This window comes from Hyla sarda, chromosome 11, assembly GCF_029499605.1.
Source record: "Hyla sarda isolate aHylSar1 chromosome 11, aHylSar1.hap1, whole genome shotgun sequence".
NCBI lineage: Eukaryota > Metazoa > Chordata > Amphibia > Anura > Hylidae > Hyla > Hyla sarda.
This window is the reverse complement of record NC_079199.1, coordinates 54231453-54255923: the sequence shown is the minus strand read 5'-3', so window position 1 is coordinate 54255923 and position 24471 is coordinate 54231453. Positions and strand designations below refer to the sequence as shown.

The following is a 24471-nucleotide window of genomic DNA, read 5'->3' as shown; positions in this document are numbered from 1 at the left end:
CAGCTCAAGTCTGCCTTTTCTTCGGCTCCCGTGCTCTCCAGACCTGACCCATCTAAACCCTTCCTATTGGAGGTTGATGCCTCCGCAGTAGGAGCTGGAGCGGTCCTTCTACAAAAAAATTCTTCCGGGCATGCTGTTACTTGTGGGTTTTTTTCTAGGACCTTCTCTCCGGCGGAGAGGAACTACTCCATCGGGGATCGAGAGCTTCTAGCCATTAAATTAGCACTTGAGGAATGGAGGCATCTGCTGGAGGGATCAAGATTTCCAGTTATTATTTACACCGATCACAAGAACCTCTCCTATCTCCAGTCTGCCCAACGGCTCAATCCTCGCCAGGCCAGGTGGTCTCTGTTCTTTGCCCGATTTAATTTTGAAATTCACTTTCGGCCTGCCGATAAGAACATTAGGGCCGATGCTCTCTCTCGTTCCTCGGATGCCTCGGAAGTAGAGCTCTCTCCGCAACACATCATTCCTCCTGACTGCCTGATCTCCACTTCTCCAGCCTCCATCAGGCAAACTCCTCCAGGGAAGACCTTCGTCTCTCCACGCCAACGCCTCGGAATCCTCAAATGGGGTCACTCCTCCCATCTCGCAGGTCATGCGGGCATCAAGAAATCCGTGCAACTCATCTCTCGTTTCTATTGGTGGCCGACTCTGGAGACGGATGTTGTGGATTTTGTGCGAGCCTGCACTGTCTGTGCCCGGGATAAGACTCCTCGCCAGAAGCCCGCTGGTCTTCTTCATTCTCTGCCTGTCCCCGAACAGCCTTGGTCTCTGATTGGTATGGACTTTATTACAGACTTACCCCCATCCCGTGGCAACACTGTTGTTTGGGTGGTCGTTGATGGATTCTCCAAGATGGCACATTTCATCCCTCTTCCTGGTCTTCCTTCAGCGCCTCAGTTGGCAAAACAATTTTTTGTACACATTTTTCGTCTTCACGGGTTGCCCACGCAGATCGTCTCGGATAGAGGCGTCCAATTCGTGTCAAAATTCTGGAGAGCTCTCTGTAAACAACTCAAGATTAAATTAAACTTTTCTTCTGCATATCATCCTCAATCCAATGGGCAAGTAGAAAGAATTAACCAGGTCCTGGGTGATTATTTACGGCATTTTGTTTCCTCCCGCCAGGATGACTGGGCAGATCTTCTACCATGGGCCGAATTCTCGTATAACTTCAGAGTCTCTGAATCTTCCTCCAAATCCCCATTTTTCGTGGTGTACGGCCGTCACCCTCTTCCCCCCCTCCCTACTCCCTTGCCCTCTGGTTTGCCCGCTGTGGATGAAATATCTCGTGATCTTTCCACCATATGGAAAGAGACCCAAAATTCTCTCTTACAGGCTTCATAACGCATGAAGAAGTTTGCTGATAAGAAAAGAAGAGCTCCCCCCATTTTTTCTCCTGGAGACAAGGTATGGCTCTCCGCTAAATATGTCCGCTTCCGTGTCCCTAGCTACAAATTGGGACCACGCTATCTTGGTCCTTTCAAAATTTTGTGCCAGATTAATCCTGTCTCTTACAAACTTCTTCTTCCTCCTTCTCTTCGTATTCCTAATGCCTTTCACGTTTCTCTTCTTAAACCACTCATCATCAACCGTTTCTCTCCCAAACTTGTTTCTCCCACTCCTGTTTCCGGCTCCTCGGACATCTTCTCCGTAAAGGAGATACTGGCCTCCAAGAAGGTCAGAGGGAAAACTTTTTTTTTAGTCGATTGGGAGGGTTGTGGGCCTGAAGAGAGATCCTGGGAACCTGAGGACAATATCCTAGACAAAAGTCTGCTCCTCAGGTTCTCAGGCTCTAAGAAGAGGGGGAGACCCAAGGGGGGGGGGTACTGTTACGCCGAGCGCTCCGGGTCCCCGCTCCTCCCCGGAGCGCTCGCTACACTCTCGCTACTGCAGCGCTCCGGTCAGATCCACTGACCCGGTGCGCTGCGATACCGCCTCCAGCCGGGATGCGATTCGCGATGCGGGTGGCGCCCGCTCGCGATGCGCACCCCGGCTCCCGTACCTGACTCGCTCTCCGTCTCCGTCGCTCCCTAGGGCGCGCGCGCGCCGGGTCTCTGCGATTTAAAGGGCCACTGCGCCGCTGATTGGCGCAGTGGTTCTAATTAGTGTGTTCACCTGTGCACTCCCTATTTATACCTCACTTCCCCTGCACTCCCTCGCCGGATCTTGTTGCCATTGTGCCAGTGAAAGCGTTCCTTGTGTGTTCCTAGCCTGTGTTCCAGACCTCCTGCCGTTGCCCCTGACTACGATCCTTGCTGCCTGCCCCGACCTTCTGCTACGTCCGACCTTGCTTCTGTCTACTCCCTTGTACCGCGCCTATCTTCAGCAGTCAGAGAGGTTGAGCCGTTGCTAGTGGATACGACCTGGTCACTACCGCCGCAGCAAGACCATCCCGCTTTGCGGCGGGCTCTGGTGAAAACCAGTAGTGACTTAGAACCGGTCCACTAGCACGGTCCACGCCAATCCCTCTCTGGCACAGAGGATCCACCTCCTGCCAGCCGGCACCGTGACAGTACCTCCAGCTGTTTTACCACTACAACTCCCAGCTTGCCCTGACATCTATTGGCTGTCAGGGCATGCTGTGAGTTGTAGTGGTGAAACAACTGGAGGCACCCTGTGTTTTCACCCTGTGAAAACAAAATATCTTTGTTAGGGCCGCAACCCGCTACCTCGAACCCCACTGCGCAACCTGCTCTCTATCGATCAAACAACCCCCCCCCCCCCCCCGGCTGCCACCGCGCAACCCACTGAATGAAACACCCCCTGCCAATGCGGCGCAACCGGCTCTACCCCCCGAAAATAACTTACCGCAGTGCAGGACAGTCCTGAGGCAGCAGCAGCCAGGAGGCAGGGCCGGCGTGAGAGGCCAGTAAGCCAATGCACACATCCTCTGTGCTCTCAGCGCTCACTCCCTCCTGTCTGATTGACAGGCAGGGAGCGAGCGCAGGCTGATTGGCTGACTGAATTAGGACCGATTGCCTGGCCGGCATCAGTCCTAATTCAGTAGTGACGTCACGGAGATCCCTCGTACATAAGTACTACAACATATCAACAAAAAAAATGTTGGTGACAGTGCCCATTTAATCTATACTCCCATAGGAAACAATAAGTGTGCATTGAATGTGGTTTTCTGGAGTATATATTGGCATGTAAAGCTACGTGTTAACCTGGCTTTTGGACCAGCTGAAATCTAGTCACATGTAGAAGTTTTATTGTGAGTTTCCATGTTTCCGTAGACAGGCAAGGTGGCTACTCACGACAACAAACGCACCTCAACCTAAGGCCCTGTTTACACACACTATGTCAGTCATCAGATCTTAGGGTTGCCACTTGGCCGGTATTTTACCCGCACAGCCGGTATTTTGTCCACCCTGTCGGTATTTAATCAACCAATCCTCCAACTCCCCGAATGTTGCACCATATACTATACCAGTGTTTCCAAAACAGAGCGCTCCCAGCTGTTGCAAAACTGCAACTCCCAGCATGCCCGGACAGCCGTTGGCTGTCCGGGCATGCTGGGAGTTGCAGTTTTGTAACAGCTGGAGGCACTCCTGGTTAGGAAACACTGACCTATACTATATACTACTATATAGTCCAACATGCTGGGAGTTGTAGTTTTCATTTGGGGCAGCTGCTGAGCCACAGGCTGTATCAGGGCATGCTGGGAGTTGTAGTTAGTAACTAACTGCAACTCCCGAATTTAATAAAAAATAGCGATCAAAAAGTCCCATCAAAACAACAATGGTACTGTTTAGAGATGAGCGAATTTATAGTAAATTCGATTCGTCACGTACTTCTCGGCTCGGCAGTTGATGGCTTTTCCTGCATAAATTAGTTCCGCTTTCAGGTGCTCCGGTGGGCTGGAAAAGGTGGATACAGTCCTAGGAAAGAGTCTCCTAGGACTGTATCCACCTTTTCCAGCCCACGGGAGCACCTGAAAGCTGAACTAATTTATGCTAATTTAAGCTAATTTAAGTCATCAACTGCCGAGCCGAGAAGTTTGTGACGAATCGAATTTACTGTAAATTCGCTCCTCTCTAGTACTGTTAATAACTTCAGATTGGGCGCAAAAAATGACCCTCATACAGGCCCGTATAAGGAGAAATGAAAGGTTATAGGGGTCAGAATAGAACAAAATCCCCCCCAGCTTATGTATATCCGGTGATGTCACGCATATATAATTAATTATGCAAATGAGCATGGCCGGTATTTTTTTTGTTGTTGCAAGAAAGGTGGCAACCCTACCAGATGTTGGCAGTCACAGCTGAATGACAGTCCACATGGTTTGTGTATTACGTTTATACCAGTGTTTTCCAAGCAGTTTTGTCTCCAGCTGTTGAAAAACTACAACTCCCAGCATGCCCGGACGCCTGTCCGGGCATGCTGGGAGCAGTAGTTTTGCAACAACTGGACACACACTGTTTGGAAATCACTGGTTTATACTGACACCTAAAAGGTCTTGAAAAATGAAGTGGCACCATCTGAAATGATAGATAGGGGGCGCTCAGTAGTAGTCAGTGATGTCATGACCAGGAAACTGCATTGCTGTGTGTGGCTCTAGCCATGTTCTGACACCAAACAGCTGTGTGGGAACTACAAGTACAATCAAGCTCCCAAGAGAGCGCCCCCTGCAGCACAGAGCAGGCATAGCCCCTACACCAATCTCCACAGCCTCAGCTTCTCCACAACACACAGCCCGAGTCGCCCCTAGCAACAACAACCAACCCCGCACTCCAATCAGCGCGGCAGACGGTGTCGACGTCACTTCCGGCGGCTGTAGCTGGGCTAGGCTTTGAGGATCCGTCCGGAGGAAGCGGGGCGGCCATCTTGGATGGTGTAGTAGTAGCGGCACGGAGGGGGCAGAGCGCTGTATCTGGGGCGGATAAGACATTACATATCGCCCCCCTCCAAATGTCCATAGGGGTCCGTGGAGCGAGGAGCGGGACGTTTACCACGACAGCGGAGTCACCCGTCAGCCCGCCCCTCGGTGTGTGCGGCTCGGGGAGTCCGTGAGCCTCGCCCCGGTGACATTACATCTCATACAGGGCCTGTTGTACCGAGAGGTCCGGTGTCTGTACTGGCCACTGTTCCCGGTGATGTGTCTATAGAGGATAATGGAGCAGGCCGCCGTATAATCCCCATGTATAGAATGTGCCCACAGGAGAAAACGGTGAACAACTGAGTGTGAACACTGCCCTCCCCTCATCCCTGCCCTAACCCCGGGTTCACAGCCCGGCCTCACAGCACAGCACAGGGGCCGACAGGGATCCGCACCATGTCCACCAGAACCCCCCTGCCCACGGTGAATGAGCGGGACACGGAGAACGTAAGTGACATCATCATCTGACCACCCCCGTGTACTCATGGTACATCCCAGCCCGGCTGTACAGGCCTACAATAGGCTCCTATGTACTGTACATATATTGTCTTATCTGGGGACTAATGGGTTATTCTAGTCTCCGTCGATCATAGATCTTTAGAGTCCCTAACTTTTTGGGTTGTTTTCCAGGAATGCATTGATTTGTTCATCTATGTCTTTATTGATCTGTCATCTACCTATTATCTGTGTATCTGTTGCAGTTTTTCCCAACCAGTGTGCCTCCAGAGGTTGTGAAACTACAACTCCCAGCATGCCCAGACAGCCAAAGGCTTCTGGGCATGCTGGGAGTTGTATATTTGCAACTGCTGGAGGCACCCTGTTTGGGAAACGCTGATCTATGTCCATATCTATCGATCTGTCATCTACCTATTATCTGTGTATGTATTGGCTCTTTATCAATCTATTGATCTGTTATCCGCTAGATCTCTCATATAGTCAGTTTTCTGTAAGTATTTAATGATCTGTCATCTCTTTATATATGTATTGATTTATTTGTTTCTTTCTCTCTGTATATCTTTCTCTTGTATGTGGTTTGTCTCTGTTTCCCAACCAGTGTGCCTTCAGCTGTTATGAAACTACAATTCCCAGCACGCACCGACAGCCAAAGACTGCCCCTGCATTCTGGGCGTTGTAGTTTTGCAACTACAACTTATTAGAAGATTATATCACACTAATATATGTATTTCATATTCTTTACGTTGCTCTCATGCCTTTTCCACTAAAAGGGTGTATTCTCATGGAGCACATTTGACGTGGAAATTTTAGCAATGGAAAATCATTTCCATTAATCTTGTTGTTTCGGTCCCTTCTGATGAATGGGACAGTTGCAGATATTTGTACAAATCTGCTACATATGAATTTTCCCTTAGGGCTTGTTCATAGGCAACAATTTGTCCAGATATTGAGGCACTGATTCCCACCTCAAAAATCCATCCCCTATAGCAGTGTTTCTCAACCAGTTTTCCGGCAGCTGTTGAAAAACTACAACTCCCAGCATGCACGGAGAGCCTTTGGCTGGAGGCACACTGGTTGGGAAATACTTCCCTATTGATTTCAGTGGGAAATTCATATCCACACTGAAGCTCCCATTAAAATCATTGGGAGCTCTAAAAATCCCAAACAAAATCTGCAACGGTTTTGAAGTGGTATTTCAGTGTGGATTTTGCCCTGTGTGGCCCTGCAATGCAGCTCACTGTCTGTAGTGGATTGTGTCTTTGTGTCCTTTGCACATTCACAATGTTACCATTTTATAAAGTTACACATTTGTAGCAAGGTTTATTTACCTGGTGGTGTTTAGTAAGCAGGGGATGTGTGGTTAGGCTGTTCTCAGGTTTAGGGCTGTGCTCTCAATCTGTGGCTCTCTACTGTCCTAGTATTACATCCCACATCATGACCAGGCAGCCCAAGGCTTTGGGCATGATAGGAGTTGTAGTTTTGCAATAGCTGGATAGCCTTAGATTGGGGTTAAACTGTATTTGAAATACAGTGATCCCTCAACTTACAATGGCTTGAACATACAAGTCTTTTCTGGACCATTGTAAGTTGAAACCAGACTTAACATACAATGTACAGACAGTCCAGATCTGTGAAACGTGTCAATGGCTGGAAGAACTCACCAATAAGAATGGGCATTTTATTGGTAAAACCCCTGTATTACTGAAGCGTATGCACTGACTGATGTCTGTTCTGTACACTTTACATGTACCAGGGTTACCTTTGGACACCAAATGAGGGTGACTCCATGTTACTTTTTTAGGACATTGCGTGTACTGTACAGGACCCAGAAGAAGCTCCTGTCCCCTACATAGACCAGTGTTTCCCAAGCAGAGTGCCCCCAGCTGTTGCAAAACAACAACTCCCAGCATGCCCAGACATCCGCTGTCTGTCCGGGCATGCTGGAAGTTGTAGTTTTGCAACAGCTGCAGGTTCCCTGCTTGGGAAACACTGACAAACAGTGATTTACAGCTCCCAGCAGATCTTTCTTACTTTTATATGTAAGGATTTGCTTTATCTATATTAGTTATCTACTTATTTATCTTTAATCCTCACTTTTTCCTATTTTTGGATGACATTTTGGTGCCTTTAGAACCAATTACCAGGTTTCCGTAGAGTTCTGGTCTCAACATACAATGGTCGTCCTGGAACCAATTAATATTGTAACTTGAGGGACCACTGTAGTTTATTTGAAATAGTTACGAATAGGGTTGTGTGTCAATGGGTAAATGTGTTGTATTCATTGAGGATGGGGATTTATGACCTTTTTTTTGTAAAGTGGGGTGAGAGCAATGAGAAGACCCCATTATGGGGAAGAGGTTTCTTTCTTCCAATATGTGGAGGGTTTCATGTGGGAATGTAATGACCATTGCTGAGCTGCCAGTCAGACTGAGATCATAATGTGCAAGCCTAGCGTTATATTGACCATAGACACAAGGGTCTCACCCCCCCCAGTACATTCTCATAATCTGCATTGTTCTGGATTAGAAAAGTTTTTTTGTTTTTTTCCTTTCCCAGTAACAGTGCCACAATTGCTTGGTATTCCAGCTAAGGTTGTGTTTATATTGGTGCTATAGCCTCATTACAGAAGCCATAAGGATGTGCAGGTCCGAACAGCACCTTACAGACCACTTTGGCCAATTTATATTGGGAGCCATTAAAGGGGTACTCCAGTGTAAACTTTTTTTTTCTTAAATCAACTTGTGCCAGAAAGTTAAACAGGTTTGTAAATTACTTTAAAAAAAATCTAAATCCTTCCAGCACTTATCAGCTGCTGTATACTACAGAGAAAGTTCTCTTCTTTTTGGATTTCTTTTCCGTCTGACCACAGTGCTCTCTGCTGGCACCTCTGTCCATGTCAGGAACTGTCCAGAGCAGGAGAGATTTGCTATGGGGATTTGTTCCTACTCTGGACAGTTCCTGACATGGACAGAGGTGTCAGCAGAGATCACTGTGTTAAGACAGAAAAGAAATGTAAAAAGAGAGACTTCCGCTGGAGCATACAGCAGCTAAGTACTGGAAGGGTTAAGATTTTTTTTTATAGAATTGATTTTTTTTTCCACCGGAGTACCCCTTTAAAGTTTATTTTCTGGTGGCAAACCTTGTACTGCATGCTCAGTTCTTAAAGGGGTTGTCCCACGAAGCAAAATTAGTAAAATCAAATGTGAACCACATACAGATATGTAAAGGAGAACAAATGTGCTGTTTTAGGTAAAATGACCTCCATCCCTGTAGAGTTCTTCTTCCAATGACGAAAGAGCAAAATGATCCAGCACTTGACGAAATCCACAGCTTCATTCGATCCTCTATAAAAACAGCATGGCAACACACAATTCACAAGGTATGTGCAATCTTGACGTGTTTCGAGCGCATGCACTCGAAACACATCAAGATTGCACATACCGTATTTTTCGCTGTATAAGACGCACTTTTTCTTCCCCAAAACTGGGGGGAAAAAGTCGGTGCGTCTTATACGGCGAATACACCCCTACCACGGCGGTCCCTGCGGCCATCAACGGCCGGAACCCGCGGCTAATACAGGACATCACCGATCGCGGTGATGCCCTGTATTAACCCTTCAGACGCGGCGATCAAAGCTGACCACCGCGTATGAAGGGAAAGTGACACTAACCCGGCTGTTCAGTCGAGCTGTTCGGGACCGCCGCGATCTCACCTCGGCGGTCCCGAACAGCCCGACTGAATAGCCGGGTTAGTGCTTACAGGACACCGGGAGGGACCTTACCTGCCTCCTCGGTGTCTTCTCCGTTCAGGGATCCCCTGTATGGCCGGCGCTCTCCTTCCTCGTCATCACGTCGTCGCGTGCGTAACGACGTGATGGCGGCAACAGAGAGCGAGGATACCCGGCCGGCAGCAGAGACGTTCCAGAGCGACGGGGACGCGGCAACAGCGATGGAGCGACATCCAGGGCAGCGGTGATGATCCGGAGCGGCGGGGACACGTGAGTATTACCTCCTATACCAGTGGTCTTCAATCTGCGGACCTCCAGATGTTGCAAAACTACAACTCCCAGCATGCCCGGACAGCAAACGGCTGTCCGGGCATGCTGGGAGTTGTAGTTTTCCAACATCTGGAGGTCCGCAGGTTGAAGACCACTATTGGGTTCAAAATCTTTATTTTTTTAGATTTTGCCCCTAAAAATTGGATGCGTCTTATACGCCGGTGCGTCCTATAGGACTAAAAATACGGTACCTTGTGAATTGTGTGTCATGCTGTTTTTATAGAGGATCGAATAAAGCTGTGGATTTCGTCAAGTGCCGGATCATTTTGTTCTCTTTCTTCATTGTTGGACACACGGAGCCTGGGTGAGGACCCGCGCACAACATTAAGAGGGTGAGCTGGATTTTCCTTTAGAGTTCTTCTTCCCCATTGATCTGATCACTTTCTGATTTCCTCTGAGTTCTGACCCTTTTGTTGCCAGGTAACAGCACACACTTACCCACAATCCCCCTTGCTTGTATGTGCAGTGGAGACCAACTGCCATTCCCTTTAGGAGGCTGCAGTTGAGCTGAGCATGTGACCCACTGGAGGTCATAACCAAGGGAACCACAAGTGCAGTGATCTTCAACCTGCGGACCTCCAGATGTTGCAAAACTACAACTCCCATTATGCCCGGACAGCCATCAGCTGTCCGGGCATGCTGGGAGTTGTAGTTTTGAAACATCTGGAGGTCCGCGGGTTGAAGACCACTGCCGGGCCTTTGTCATCATCCAGACCCCCCCTTTAGTTTTCTACTCCCCTCCCCTCGATGGGAAGTAAGGGTGAGCTGGTCCGGGCCATCTATGCTGCAGGGACCGTCTGGTGGAGAGGGTTAGTCGTTCCGGGCAGTCCATTTTCACCGGGAGGCCCTCTTCTCCGCTCCGGGCGTCCCCGGACTAATAATGTTGCCTTGACGACGACGCACAGGGACGTTCATGCGCAGGGACATCTGCTGCGCACGGACGTCCCTGCGCGTTGTCGTCAAGGCAACGTCACTAGGCCGGCCGATGGCTGCCCGAGCATGCTGGGAGTTGTAGTTTTGCAACATCTGGAGGTCTGCAGGTTGAAGACCACTGCACTAGTGGGTCATAACAAACGGCAACAGTTATCAAAGCAATGCAGGCACCTGGGGGGATTAGTGAGTCTATATTTCTGAAGCATTACATTTTCAGAAATGCTTGTACAGTTGAAATAGTTTGTTTCACATAAGTAATCATTTTAGACCTATTTTTCTTAATGGACATCCCCTTCAAGGTGGCCATACATGTGCAGTACCTGTCGGTTTGAATGTTTGGCCAGCACCTCTCTCCCCCGATCTCCCCATACACACAACAGCTTTGGTGGCTTTGAGTACAACGTGGCTGATTATACACTTCACATAGTCGATTGGTCCCGCCAGATTCAGCGGGCTCCGATGACTTTTGATTAAAATATATGGGGCTGTGTTTTGTCAAAATTGATAGGCTGTTTAGTGCAAACGTGAACATGGCCTAAGCCTCACTAAAGGGAAAGCGATACCAGGCACAGATGTGACACGGTTTCAGGGGTAAATTATAATTTTTTTTAACCTAGTCCTAGCCTACCATTTTAAACAATAAATGTCAGTATATATGAAATTAGCTTGTTGATGGTAATTGCTATAAAGGTCACTCACAAGTGTCTATATAAGTTAGGTAAATTTGTCAGAATCTGCTGATTTTGAATATGCCAACTATCTAATGTGTAAGGTTGATGATGCAACTCTTCCCCTATAGTGATGTTAGGGGTAAAGGAAAGATCAGGTGTTTTGGATTTCAACATGCAGGATCCTTTTATTTCTGTAATAGATGAGTTACCATTAGGTATCAGCCTCCTATTCCCCTTTTCCTGTTGAAAACGCATGCTCAGCCACATAGTTTTCTTGAGGAATAGCTGTCAGCCAGAACTTTATTTTAGCAGCTCATGTATGTATATACGGAGCTTTAATTGTTTGTCGGATTTCCATTGGTTGGAAATAATCATTGTGTCGCACACCTTTTCTCACTAAAAACAGTGTTTTGATATTGAAAAATTTGTGTGGATGCTTTATCTAGACCCTCATTGAAATCCGAAACATGTGGATATTGGAACACCTTGTAAGCTCCTAGCAGGCTTCCTTAAAGGGGTACTCCGCCCCTAGACCTCTTATGCCCTATCGAAAGGATAGGGGATAAGATGTCAGATCGCCGGAGTCCCGCTGCTGGGGACCCACGGGATGTTGGCTGCAGCACCCACCTCAATGGCTTCCGGAAACGCTGTATGCTTCGGCTCCCAACCACGATGACGGGAGATTGTGATGTCATGACTCCGCCCCCTTGTGACCTCACACCCCGCCCCTCAATGCAAGTCTATGGGAGGGGGCGTGACAGCCGTCACGCCCCCTCCCATAGACTTGCATTGAGGGGATGGGGCGTAATGTCACACGGGGGCGGAGTCGTGACATCACGATCTCCCGTCACTGTGGTCATGAGGCGTTAGGATGAGAGTCTCCAGCGCTGCTGGAAGCCGCAACAGGTGGGTGCTGCAGCCAAGATCCCGGGGGTCCCCAGCGGCGGGACCCCCGCAATCTGACATCTTATCCCCTATCCTTTGGATAGGGGATAAGATGTCTAGGGGCAGAGTACCCCTTTAACTGGGGGACCGCAGATGTTCGTATATTTAAAGTGGCATTGATTTTAATGAAGCCATATTCTGCACAAGGCTGTGAGGTGATATAAAAACTAATAGCTATTTTGTGAAGATGAAGCAACATATAGCAGCTAATAACTGCACCGCCATAGACCTTTCAGATTTTGGTGCGTGATTTTGTATGTAACCAGTATGTTACATGACCACTAATAGTCTGAAAACCACACCGACTTACAGTAAAACCACATGACTAGGTTTTTACCCGTGCACGACTGCTACATGCAGACTCGCCCGAGTACACTTCAGTATTGGAGGCCGATGGGTTTTATTCATTTTCAGTGTCATGCTGATTAATGGTGTCTTATCTGTAATTACATTATCTGGATCTACGCTTGATTTATATTCCTGTAATTATGATTTACCATAGACAATCATATTTTCCAAATTATGATTCAAGGTGTGCTGCTAATTCACAAGTAGAGATGAGCGAAGTTACAGTGATTCAACTCGTCACAAACTTCTCGGCTCGGCATTTACTGACTTTATCCTGCATAAATGAGTTCAGCTTTCAGGTGCTCCGGTGGCTGGAGACTCTCTCCTAGGACTGTATCCACCTTCTCCAGCCACCGGAGCACCGGAAAGCTGAACTCATTTATGCAGGATAAAGTCAGCAAACACCAAGCCCAGAAGTTTGTGACGAATCCAATTACTGTAAGTTCGCTCATCTCTATTCACAAGATTGAGCAGTGTTTCCTCACCTATATTTATATTATTGCTGCTTGGGTCTTACCTTGCTGACATGTAGAGGCTATGACTAGGAAGTGCTGGCTTCTCCTGAAAATGTTATGTTTTGACTTTTATGTGGATCTCTTCCTGAAACTATTTGGATACTGATCTGTGACAAATGTGTTATTTGGTTTTTTAATTGACTGATTATTAATTCTCATCTGTAACGATAGAAAGATAAATTATGTTCTGTGGCCAGTATAGTTGGACGGTTGCATAGTTGATGGGCCATTTATAGAGAACTTGTCGCCAGAATTAAGGCATTTTGTAAGCTTTGCTTCAACAGTGTTCACTCAATGGCCACGTAAAGGTCCAGTCAGAGGTCAGCTACCCTCTCCTGCAAAAATTAAGCACCTATTCTTAGTAGTCAAAACTGAAAGAGTTATTGGCAAACAACTAAAGTATACTGGTCTCATCTAGTGACTTTTGATAACTGGTTTGTTCATTATCGGTAGTGGAAATAATTTATTTTATAAACAGTTGGTTTATTTATAATGGGTGTTTCTATAGAGGCTATTCTCCCACTGCATGGGCCATTGATGTTAGATCAGCAGATGTCTGACTTCTGGCCCCCTAGCAATCAGCTGTACTGTGGTTCTTGCATATGCCTCAGGTGCTTGTACTTGCATCTCCCTTCTATTAATACTGGTAGAGCAAAATCCCATTTAAGTAAAAAGCTCTATAATGCAGCACTACCTTTCAAGAGCACTGTGGTGCCTTGAACCAGTTGATTAGCAAGGGTGCCAGGTGACCTAGTTGTCAGGCTTCGGCAGGCTGGAGGTGGATCCTCTGTGTCAGAGAGGGATTGGCGTGGACCGTGTCGGTGGACCGGTTCTAAGTTGCTACTGGTTTTCACCAGAGCCCGCCGCAAAGCGGGATGGTCTTGCAGCGGCGGTAGCAACCAGGTCGTATCCACCGGCAACGGCTCAACCTCTCTGACTGCTGAGATAGGCGCGGTACAAGGGATTAGGCAAGAGCAGGGTCGGACATAGCAGAAGGTCAGGGCAGGCAGCAAGGATTGTAGTCAGGGGCAACGGCAAGAGGTCTGGAACACTGGCTAGGGATACACAAGGAACGCTTTCACTGGCACAATGGCAACAAGATCCGACAAGGAAGTGCAGGGAAAGTGAGGTAATATAGGGAAGTGCACAGGTGAACATACTAATTAAAAACCATGCGCCAATCAGTGGCGCACCGGCCCTTTAAATCGCAAAGAACCGGCGCGCGCGCGCCCTAGGGAGCGGGGCCGCGCGGCCCGGGACAGCACAGACGGGGAGCGAGACTGGTAAGCGGGTCGGGATGCGCACCGCGAGCGGGCGCGTCCCGCATCGCGAATCGCATCCCGGCTAGGGACATTATCGCAGCGCACCCGGTCAGCGGATCTGACCGGGGCGCTGCGAACAGGGGAACGCTGTGAGCGCTCCGGGGAGGAGCGGGGACCCGGAGCGCTCGGCGTAACACTAGCCTAGTGCTGGGCGGTATACTGGTTCATACCGAAATTTTTTTTCCTGCACTATATGTATTTTTCCTATACCGCAGTACCGGTTGGCCCCTCCATCCACCTTGAATTAATGAATTATCAGCCGCAGCGTGCTGTCTCCACATCGGGCAACTAGTCGGCTGGTGATAGGCTGAGCGCACTGTCACATAAGAAGCCGGACGGCTCCTTACATGACTGCGCTCAGCCGGCCGAGGCGGGACATCGCTGCGGCCGGTGATAGGTTGATGGCTCTGTGACGTTCCCATTAGGGATCAACCGATATCGTTTTTTTAGGGCCGATACCGATAATCGGTGGAGGTTAGGGCCGATAGCCAATAACTTATACCGATATTCCGGTATAAGTTATCGGCTATTTAACCCCCCGCGACACCGCTGCAGATCATTGATTTAAAGCGGGCGCTTTAAATCAATGCACTGCAGTGGCTTTTGCGGTGCCAAATTTGATGAAAAAATTTAAAATTTAGCATTTTTCTAACTTTGAAGCTCTCTGCTTTTAAGGAAAATGGATATTCCAAATTAAAAAAAATTATTCACATTTCCAATATGTCTACTTTATGTTTGCATCATAAAATTGATGAGTTTTTACTTTTGGAAGACACCAGAGGGCTTCAAAGTTCAGCAGCAATTTTCCAATTTTTCACAAAATTTTCAAACTCACAATTTTTCAGGGACCAGTTCTGGTTTGAAGTGGATTTGAAGGGTCTTCATATTAGAAATACCCCACAAATGACCCCATTATAAAAACTACACCCCCCCCCCCAAAGTATTCAAAATGACATTGTCAGCGTTTTAACCCTTTAGGTGTTTCACAGGAATAGCAGCAAAGTGCAGGAGAAAATTCACAATCTTAATTTTTTACACTTGCATGTTCTTGTAGATCCAATTTTCGAATTTTTACAAGGGGTAAAAGGAGAAAATGTATACTTGTATTTGTAGCCCAATTTCTCTCGAGTAAGGACATACCTCATATGTCTAAAGTGTTCGGCGGGCGCAGTAGAGGGCTCAGAAGCGACAAGGGGATTTTGGAGAGTGTTTTTCTGAAATGGTTTTTGGGGGGCATGTTGCATTTAGGAAGCCCCTATGGTGCCAGAACAGCAAAAAAAAAAAAAAAAAAAAAACACATGGCATACCATTTTGGAAACTAGACCCCTTGAGGAACGTAGCAAGGAATAAAGTGAGCCTTAATACCCCACAGGTGTTTCACGACTTTTGCATATGTTAAAAAAAAAAAAAAAAAAACTTTCACTAAAATGTGTTTCCCCCCCCCCCCATATTTTGCAAGGGTTAATAGCAGAGAATACCCCCCAAAATTTGTAACCCCATCTCTTCTGAGTATGGAGGTACCCCATAAGTTGACCTGAAGTGCACTACGGGCAAACTACAATGCTCAGAAGAGTCAGATTTGGCTTTTTGAGAGCAAATTTTGCTCGGGGGGCATGTCTCATTTAGGAAGCCCCTATGGTGCCAGGACAGCAAAAAAAAAAACCACATGGCATACCATTTTGGAATCTAGACCCCTTGAGGGACGTAACAAGGGGTACAGTGAGCATTTACCCCCCCCCCCCCCCCCTCCTCACTGGTGTCTGTCGGATCTTTGGAACAGTGGGCTGTAAAAATTTTTTTATTTGCACAGCCCACTGTTCCAAAGATCTGTCCGACACCAGTGGGGTGTAAATTCTCACTGCACCCCTCATTACATTCCGTGAGGGGTGTAGTTTCCGAAATGGGGTCACGTGTTTTTTTTTTTTTTTGCATTTGTCAAAAACCGCTGTAACAATCAGCCACCCCTGTGCAAATCACCTCAAATGTACATGGTGCACTCTCCCTTCTGGGCCTTGTTGTGCACCCCCAGAGCACTTTGCGCCCACATATGGGGTATCTCCGTAGTCGGGAGAAATTGCATTACAAATTTTGGGGGGCTTTTTTTCCCTTTTACCTCTTGTCAAAATGAAAAGTATAGGGCAACACCAGCATGTAACATGCTGGTGTAGACCCCCAACTGCACCTAAATTTGTTAGGCAATTTCTCCCGAGTACGTCGATACCCCATATGTGGCCCTATACTGTTGCCTTGAAATACGACAGGGCTCCAAAGTGAGAGCGCCATGCGCATTTGAGGCCTGAATTAGGGATTTGCATAGGGGTGGACATAGGGGTATTCTACACCAGTGATTCCCAAACAGGGTGCCTCCAGCGGTTGCAAAACTCCCAGCATGCTTGGACAGTAAACGGCTGTCTGTGACAACTGGGCTCATGCAAAGTTACCGGGCGGTCGGGTCCCAGAGACCCGATCAGCCCGGTATCGCCGCAGATCGCAGGGGCGATTTCCCTCGCGGTTTGCGTCGATCGCCGACATGGGGGGGCAGACATGGCCCCCCTCGGCGTTTGCCCTGGATGCCTGCTGAAGCATTTCAGCAGGCATCCGCTTCCGATATCTCTGCCCGGCGCGTGGCAGGGACCGGAAAACGCCAGGAAGACGTCCTTAAGTACCAGGGCGCAAGGGTGTAAAATTACACCCTTGGTCCTGAACAGGTTATGGACCAGGCCAATTTTGTTTTTGCATTTTCGTTTTTTCCTCTCCAATCCATAACTCTCTTGTATTTCCATCTACAGACCCATTTAAGGGCATGATTTTTTGTGTGACCAATTGTACTTTGTATTAAAACCTCTCATTTTACCATAAAATGTACGTCGAACAAAATTTTTTATTTTTTTAGGGAGGAAACTTAAATGGAAACCAAAATTTTGCACACTTTGGAGGGTTTTGTTTTCACACTGTACACTTTATGGCAAAAATTGTGTTCTTTATTCTGTGGGTCAATACTAGAGATGAGCGAATTTACAAAGTAAATTCGATTCGTCACAAACTTCTCAGCTCGGCAGTTGATGGCTTATCCTGCATAAATTAGTTCAGCTTTCAGGTGCTCCCATGGGCTGGAAAAGGTGGATACAGTCCTAGGAGACTCTTTCCTAGGACTGTATCCACCTTTTCCAGCCCACCGGAGCACCTGAAAGCTGAACTCATTTATGCAGGATAAGCCATCAACTGCCGAGCCGAGAAGTTTGTCAGCCATTACAGGCGGGAACCTGCCATGTATGACGCGAGCACCGCTCTGATGCTCGCGGTCATACACAGGACGTGAATGTATGTCCTGGTGCGCTAATTACTGCCGCACGAGGGCGTACATTTCCGTCCATGGTCGTTAAGGGGTTGACGGAATAAAAGTGAAGTTTTAATTCATCACCTTTTTTGGAGCAGCTGGAGGCTCTTGCTTTTTTGCACTCTTTGATGCAACTTTCTGTGCTGAAAAGTTGCAGAGGATAGGAGGAATTATATTAAATGGTGTTCTGAAGTGATTTATTGCTTTTGTATGCCAAATTTATCAACTCTCCTTTATATGATGTGTCACACATAAGCAAAACCAAAGCAAGAAAAGATCACTTCAAAACTCACTTTCCAAAGACAATGACAAATGTCTGCCAAAGTTTTAGACCCCCCCCCCAAATGATTAGACTAAAGGGACTGTAGTCCTCATCAGAATGCCGTACCCTGTTCACTCCTGTTGGGGTCTCAGCTTAGGAAAGATGCAATAGGTACTTAGAATATAAGCATGTATCTTGTGTAGCCAGCTGTAGACATCAAATGCCAGCTAAAATAGTCAATTTACATCTAAGGTATATGATGAATTTTAGGTGCCTGATCCTTTTGTTTTTGGGACGATAAATGGCTGCCAGTGGTCTATTACAGACATTTGGGTGAGTTGGCAAGACATCAGCATATGGCCACTTTAGACCCCTTGTTTTCAAAGATTGGGAAGCATCTCGGCACCTAAGGCACCACTGATATTTACACAGGACTGTACAATTTATGTACACAGCTATTACATCAATAGTATAAGTAAGGAGTTTGTCGACCACATTGGCTGGGTATAAACTTTAATAACTTGATATAAAAGGACACCTTTACATGTACCAACAAATGTATGTAAACCACCCATGTGATTCAGTGAAAATGAATGCTGTAGCCGTGCAGCTTCTGTATTGTGGAACTGCAATTACCATTGAGCAGAGTCAGGGTGCATGCACACCACGTTTTTGTTATACAGTTCCCGTATACGGTTTCAAGTTAAAAACCGTATGGAACTGTATAGAAAACCATATGCATTGACTTAACATTGTAAACCATATGTCAAACGCATCATCCGGTTTAGTCCGTTTGGCATCTTATACGGTTTTGTCAGTTTTTTTTTACCCGTACCCAAAATCGTAGTCTACCACGTTTTATGGTCTGGGTGAAAAACTGTATTAAACCATGTACGTTTTTTTAAAACATGGGAGTCAATGGGAACCGTACAGAACCGTATGTGTGTGGTTCCATCCAGTTTTCACCATACAGTTTTTGACTTTGCACATTTTTTTTTTTTCTTAGAATTTCAATCAAACAAGTGAAACTTCATTCATAATGGAGTGAAAAGTTAAAAACGTATACGTTTTTTTCTTAAAGGGGTTCTCCGGTGCTTAGACATCTTATCCCCTATCCCCCCGTGTGACGTCACACTCCGCCCCTCAATGCAAGCCTACGGAAGGGGGCGTGATTGCGTATATGGGTTAAAATTTGTCCACACGTTTTGATACAGTTTAGTCGGGTTTTGAGGAATCCGTTTTTCATCAAAAACCTGATACGGGAACTGTATTGCAAAAACGTGGTGTACATGCACCCTCACGCTTTCTTATTTTTTAATCTTAGTATTAGGGATTTGCATTTGTGTTATATTTTAACTGTGAAAAGTCCTGTAAAAATTCTCTGCATATTAAATTTGTCAGACTTGTGTGATCAGAGCTTTATCAGTGCTGGTTTTACTTCCCACTTGAAGTGTTATTTCCCATATGAAAGAAATGCCCCTGTTTTAGCAGTAGCAAGTAGTGGATTATATGTTTAGGTTGTTGTAGGATCTCTTGTTACAAAGCCCCTGTCCTCTGAGCTGGCTGTCAGGAAATGCGTCAGTGCTTTGTGGGGAGAGCCCTGCAGATGACTATGTCAGTTATGCTTCCCACAGACTGGAGGCTAGGCTCGCTCTGCTTTCATATGGCTTTGTTTCCTTGCTGTATGTTACAGGCAGACGCTCTGCAGATATGAACGTCCTGTACTTACTGTAGAAAGAGCTTTGTTGCCAGTGATCTAGACACACAGGCGGCAAAATGTCACCTGTTTGCATAAATCATTTGAGAACTGCAATGGACGTGTTTTTGAGAGCTTCAAGTTTCTTTCTCCTGTAAAAAGGTTTTGACTTTCCATTCCAGATAAGATATTTATTAAATGTACATATGGTTTGTGTAAGTTTCACAGGAGAAATCATATAGTGTGATAAGACTATGGTGTGGAGTAGGTAGGTCTGGGCGGTATACCGGTTCATACCAAATACCGAAATTTTTGTGCTGCACGATATGAATTTTAACCCATACCGCAATACCGGTTTGGCCCCTCCCCCTCGGGAATGAATGAATCAGCCCAGCGCTGCGCTGTCCCCACATCGGGGAACTAATCCTATGTGACCTGCGAGCGCTGTTCTGCTGCCCCCCCCCCCCCCCAATTATTAGCCCAGCGCTGTCCCCATCAGGGTACTACTCACATGTCACCCGCTTGCGCTGCCCTCCTCGTCCTGTTTGTTGCGGCCGCTGGCCCTGACACTCTCTACCAGTTGTCTCCAACCTGCGGACCTCCAGATGTTGCAAAACTACAACTCCCATCATGCCCGGACAGTCAACGGCTGTCCAAGCATGCTGGCAGTTGTAGTTTTGCAACATCTGGAGGTCTGCAGGTTGGAGACCACTGCTCTATACTGTGCGGTATCCCTATGCACGGGCTGCAAAAAATAAACTTTAACTCCCCTCCCGTTGGTCCGGTACTGGCCTCACTTGTTTCCTGGGGACGGGAGCGTCGGAGAGCTGTCAGCCTATCACCTGCTGCAGTGATGTTCCGCCTCGGCCGGTGGTAAGCTGAGCCCACTGTCATCTAAGAAGCCGGCTCCTTACATGACAGTGTGCTCAGCCTCTCACCGGCCAAGGCGGAACATGGCTGCGGCCCGTGATAGGCTGACGGCTGTCCGACGTTCCCGTCACCAGCGTAAGGCCGACGTAGATGCGTTAAAGTTTTTGTTCACCTTTTGCAGCCCGAGTATAGGGATACCGCACAGTATAGAGTCAGCGCCCGCAACAAAGAGGATGAGGAGGGCAGCGCATGTGGGCGTCATGTGAGTATTTACCCCCATGGGGATGTGGGCTGATAATTAATATGGGGGGGGGGGGGGGCTAGGAAATACCATTATATACAGTGGAATCGCCAAAAGTTTAAAAAAATACTGTGATACACACATTTGGTCATACCGCCCAGCCCTAGGAGTAGACTAAAATTTTTTGCTGTAGACAAATAGTTGATCATAATCATAAACAGTCATCTGTTGGATATTTGTGTCTGATCTGTGGAAGGCCAGCCACTTGGACCCCCCGCCAGTCATGAGAATAGATGTTTTCCCCCATTTGACTAAAGCAATGGTCAGAGATGTACTATGGGCCAGGTGACAATAAGAGTACAGAATATCCTTCAGGCTTTTAGAGCTGAATAGAGCAGCGGCATGCATCTTACACTACTCTGATCGGGTAATGGAACATGAGACTTGTGAGCAGTAGTCAAACCTCACTGATCAAATACTCCTCACCTATCCTGCAGGTTGGTGATGTGGGACAATCCTGTTAATTAATTCTGGGACCCTCTCTGGTTTGGGCAGCAACCACATCTGCAAAGAGTTTGTATGTTCTCCCTGTGTTTGTGTTGGTTTCCTCCGGGTATTCTGGTTTCCTCCCATACTTCAAAACATACTGATAGATTGTGAGCCCCAGTGTAAGTGTACACTGTACAGTGCTGTGGAATATGCTTGCGCTAAATAAATTAGTACAAAGAATGGCCGCATTACAGCCCCTTTAGTCTCAACCATACCTCACCCCCTCCTAGACACAATCGCTCTTCTGCACTTCACTTAAATTCTGAAGATCATCAGGGCCCCACATTAATGGCCATAATAGGTATATAGTGATGGAAAACCTTATTAATATTTGTGTGTGTAGTATTTTTTTTGCAGTACTTTTTGGTCCTTTTAGCCCAACAAAGGCCAAAAGAGTGTGTCTTTAGCTTTCAATTCTTCTGGTGTTCTAATGTATACCAGCTCAGGTTTTTTTGTCAACCCTTTTCAACTGCTTTACTTTCCTTCGCCTCCGTTTCTACGCTCATCCCAGATTCTGCATGATGTCAGCTCCCAAGTGTTACAGGAGCAGTAGATGTCTGGTTACCTCCGCAGCCAATCAGCGGCCTTGGCAGTGATACTGCTTACTTAAATAGGTACTCCGCTGCTTAGTGTTTGGAACAAACTGTTCCGAACGCTGGAGCTGGCCCAGGGAGGTTGTGATGTCATAGCCCCGCCCCCTCATGACGTCACGCCCCAGCCCCTCAATGCAAGTCTATGGGAGGGGGAGGGGCTATGAGGGGGTGGGGCTTTGATGTCACGACCACCTGGCTCCAGTGTTCGGAACGGTTTGTACCAAACGCTGAGCAGAGGAGTACCCCTTTAAGAGTACAGTGTGTCATGGTGAGGTTGCTTATTGGCTGCGGCAGTCACGTGACACTGGACCACCGACCAAAGACATCTACTGCTGTTCACCGCAGCGCCAACTAAAGAGATCCAAAGCTGAACACTGGAGACAGAATGGGGATCAGCATGGGAATGAGGCAGAGGTAAGGAAAACGGCTTACTAAAAGAGATGACACTTATGACTTTCATACCCCAGGGGAGGTGGGGACACATTAATAAGTGACGCAGGTGAGATGAGGGAACACTTATGACTGTGACACAGGGAGAGACGAGGGGGACACTAATGACTGATCATATCATGTCTGGAAAAATAACCGGAGGAAAACCGCTTGTATTCAAAACAGCAGTTTAATCGACATCCCCGTTACAAAAGAGCTTCACTATGTTCCTCAAATAATACTTTATAACAGACAACGAAGGGTAAAGACAAGTAGTTCTCACAGATTAGCGCAGACTTAAACACCCCTCTGGGTAAGAACATCAATTTTGCTGAAGTCTCATTTCAGGTTTCTTTTATTTTCTGACTTGTTTCGGTAAGGAGTAAGGGGGTCTGCCACAAAACCCCATTGCGTCCATGGTGGAGAATGTGAGATGTATAGACTGCAGCTTACTATATCTGTTGTTAGTAACCCACTCTAACTTGCTAATGCAACAAAGAAAAGGAAAATAAAAGAAAACTGAAAGGAGACATGTGCAAAATCATGTGTTATTACCTTGAGGGGTGTTGAACAAAGTCTGGGTTTATTTACCCTTTTTTTTGTCTGTTATAAGGTATTGATCATATGATGTCACATTAAAGTCATGTGACGTGATCTATGACATCCTGGCTTCTAATTTCCACTGAACATCAGTGCATACTGTAAATATACAGGAGTAAGTGACTTATTTATTCCGTGCATAAAATATGTAGGAAATCCAGGACTTATATTAGCCTGGTGAATGTGGTTAATCCACGTCCAAAGCTGCAATTAAATAGGTGAAATGTGTGGCAGGATTCTAAACCTACAGTTTTTGCCGCTTATTTTACTGCATTTTTTAAAAACGAATATAGCCTGTGAACCCAGCCTTATATATATGCACCTTTATGCAGCAGCTCAGGTGTATTGACCTCCTATCCGGTTTCCACTTACAGTGCTTATTTGTACATCACTCTAAAAAAAGACTTGTATCATTTACAGGATGGGATAATACATTTAGATGCATTACACAGGAAATCTGCCTCTGGCGTCACTCCCTGTAGTGAGTTATGATTCCCAATGTGTCCAGCTCTTCCTGTTGATCACCCATAAAAACTGGCATCATTTCCTTCACAGATCTATATATTTACACTGTAGAAGGGGGAAAAGTGAAGATTTTCTTTGACAATATTAAAGTAAATGCAGAGTAGTTTTAAATAGTATGCCTTAACCTCTTAAGGACCAAGCCCATTTTAACCTTAAGGGGGTACTCCGGTGAAAACCTTTTTTTTTTTTTTTTTTTTTTTAAATCAACTGGTGGCAGAAAGTTAAACATACTTGTAAATTACTTCTATTAAAAAAAATCTTAATCCTTCCAGTACTTATTAGCTGCAGAATGCTACAGAGGAAATTCCTTTCTTTTTGGAACACTGCTGACATCATGAGCACAGTGCTCTCTGCTGACATCTCTGTCCATTTTACCAACCATGCATAGCAGATGTATGCTAAGGGCAGCATGGTGGCTCAGTGGTTAGCACTGCTGCCTTGCAGTGCTGGGGACTTGGGTTCAAATCCCACTAAGGACAACAATAAATAAAGCGTTATTATTATAATAACATCAGCAGAGAAAACTGTGCTCATGATGTCATCAGAGAGCATTCCAAAAAGAAAAGAATTTCCTCTGTAGTATTCAGCAACTAAGTACAGGAAGGATTAAGATTTTTTAATAGAAGTAATTTACAAATCTGTTTAACTTTCTGCAACCAGTTGATTTAAAAGAAGAGTACCAGGCCAATTTCATTTTTGCATAATTTTTTCCCTCCTCTCTTTCTGAAATCCATAACTTTTATATTTCCATCTACAAACCCATATAAGGGCTTGTTTTTTGCATGACCAATTGTTCTTTGTAATGAAACCTCTCATTTTACCATAAAATGTACTGCGGACCCAAAAAATAATTTTTTTTAGGGTGGAAACTTAAATGAATACTAAAATTTTGCACATTTTGGAGGGTTTTGTTTTCACACTGTACACTTTACGGTAAACATGACGTGTTCTTTATTTTGTGGGTCAATACGATTACAATGAGATCCATTCCTAGATACTTTTTATATTTTTGTACCGCTTAAAAAAAAATCTAAAACTTAGATAATTTTTTAGAAATTTATTTTTTTGGAATAAAATGTGACAAAAGCAGCATTTTTGGACTTTTTAATTTTTTACGTTTACGCCGTTCACCGTACGGGATCATTAACATATTTTGATAGTTCGGACATTTACACATGCGGCGATACCAAATGTTTATTAAAAAAAAAATTGACGCTTTTTGGTGGTAAAATGGGAA

General features: G+C 46.2%; 1 protein-coding gene and 1 long non-coding RNA gene across 4 annotated transcripts in view; one reads left to right on the top strand and one right to left on the bottom strand.

Annotated features, from left to right (window-relative positions):
• The window catches only part of LOC130295805 (uncharacterized), a 35506-nt gene extending 25621 nt beyond the window's left edge, over window positions 1-9885 (bottom strand). Inside the window, exon 1 of the long non-coding RNA XR_008848998.1 lies at window positions 9837-9885. This is a non-coding gene — a long non-coding RNA (uncharacterized LOC130295805). The remainder of the gene's footprint in view (window positions 1-9836) is intronic.
• The window catches only part of MARK3 (microtubule affinity regulating kinase 3), a 95248-nt gene continuing 75436 nt past the window's right edge, over window positions 4660-24471 (top strand). For 2 of the 3 annotated variants that reach the window (XM_056546941.1, XM_056546940.1), the window contains exon 1: window positions 4664-5332. In XM_056546941.1, coding sequence (XP_056402916.1) covers window positions 5282-5332 — 51 coding nt within the window. In that variant the 5' untranslated portion in view covers window positions 4664-5281. Of the gene's footprint in view, window positions 5333-24471 lie in introns of all 3 variants that reach the window. The other variant, XM_056546939.1, reaches the window with a different exon arrangement.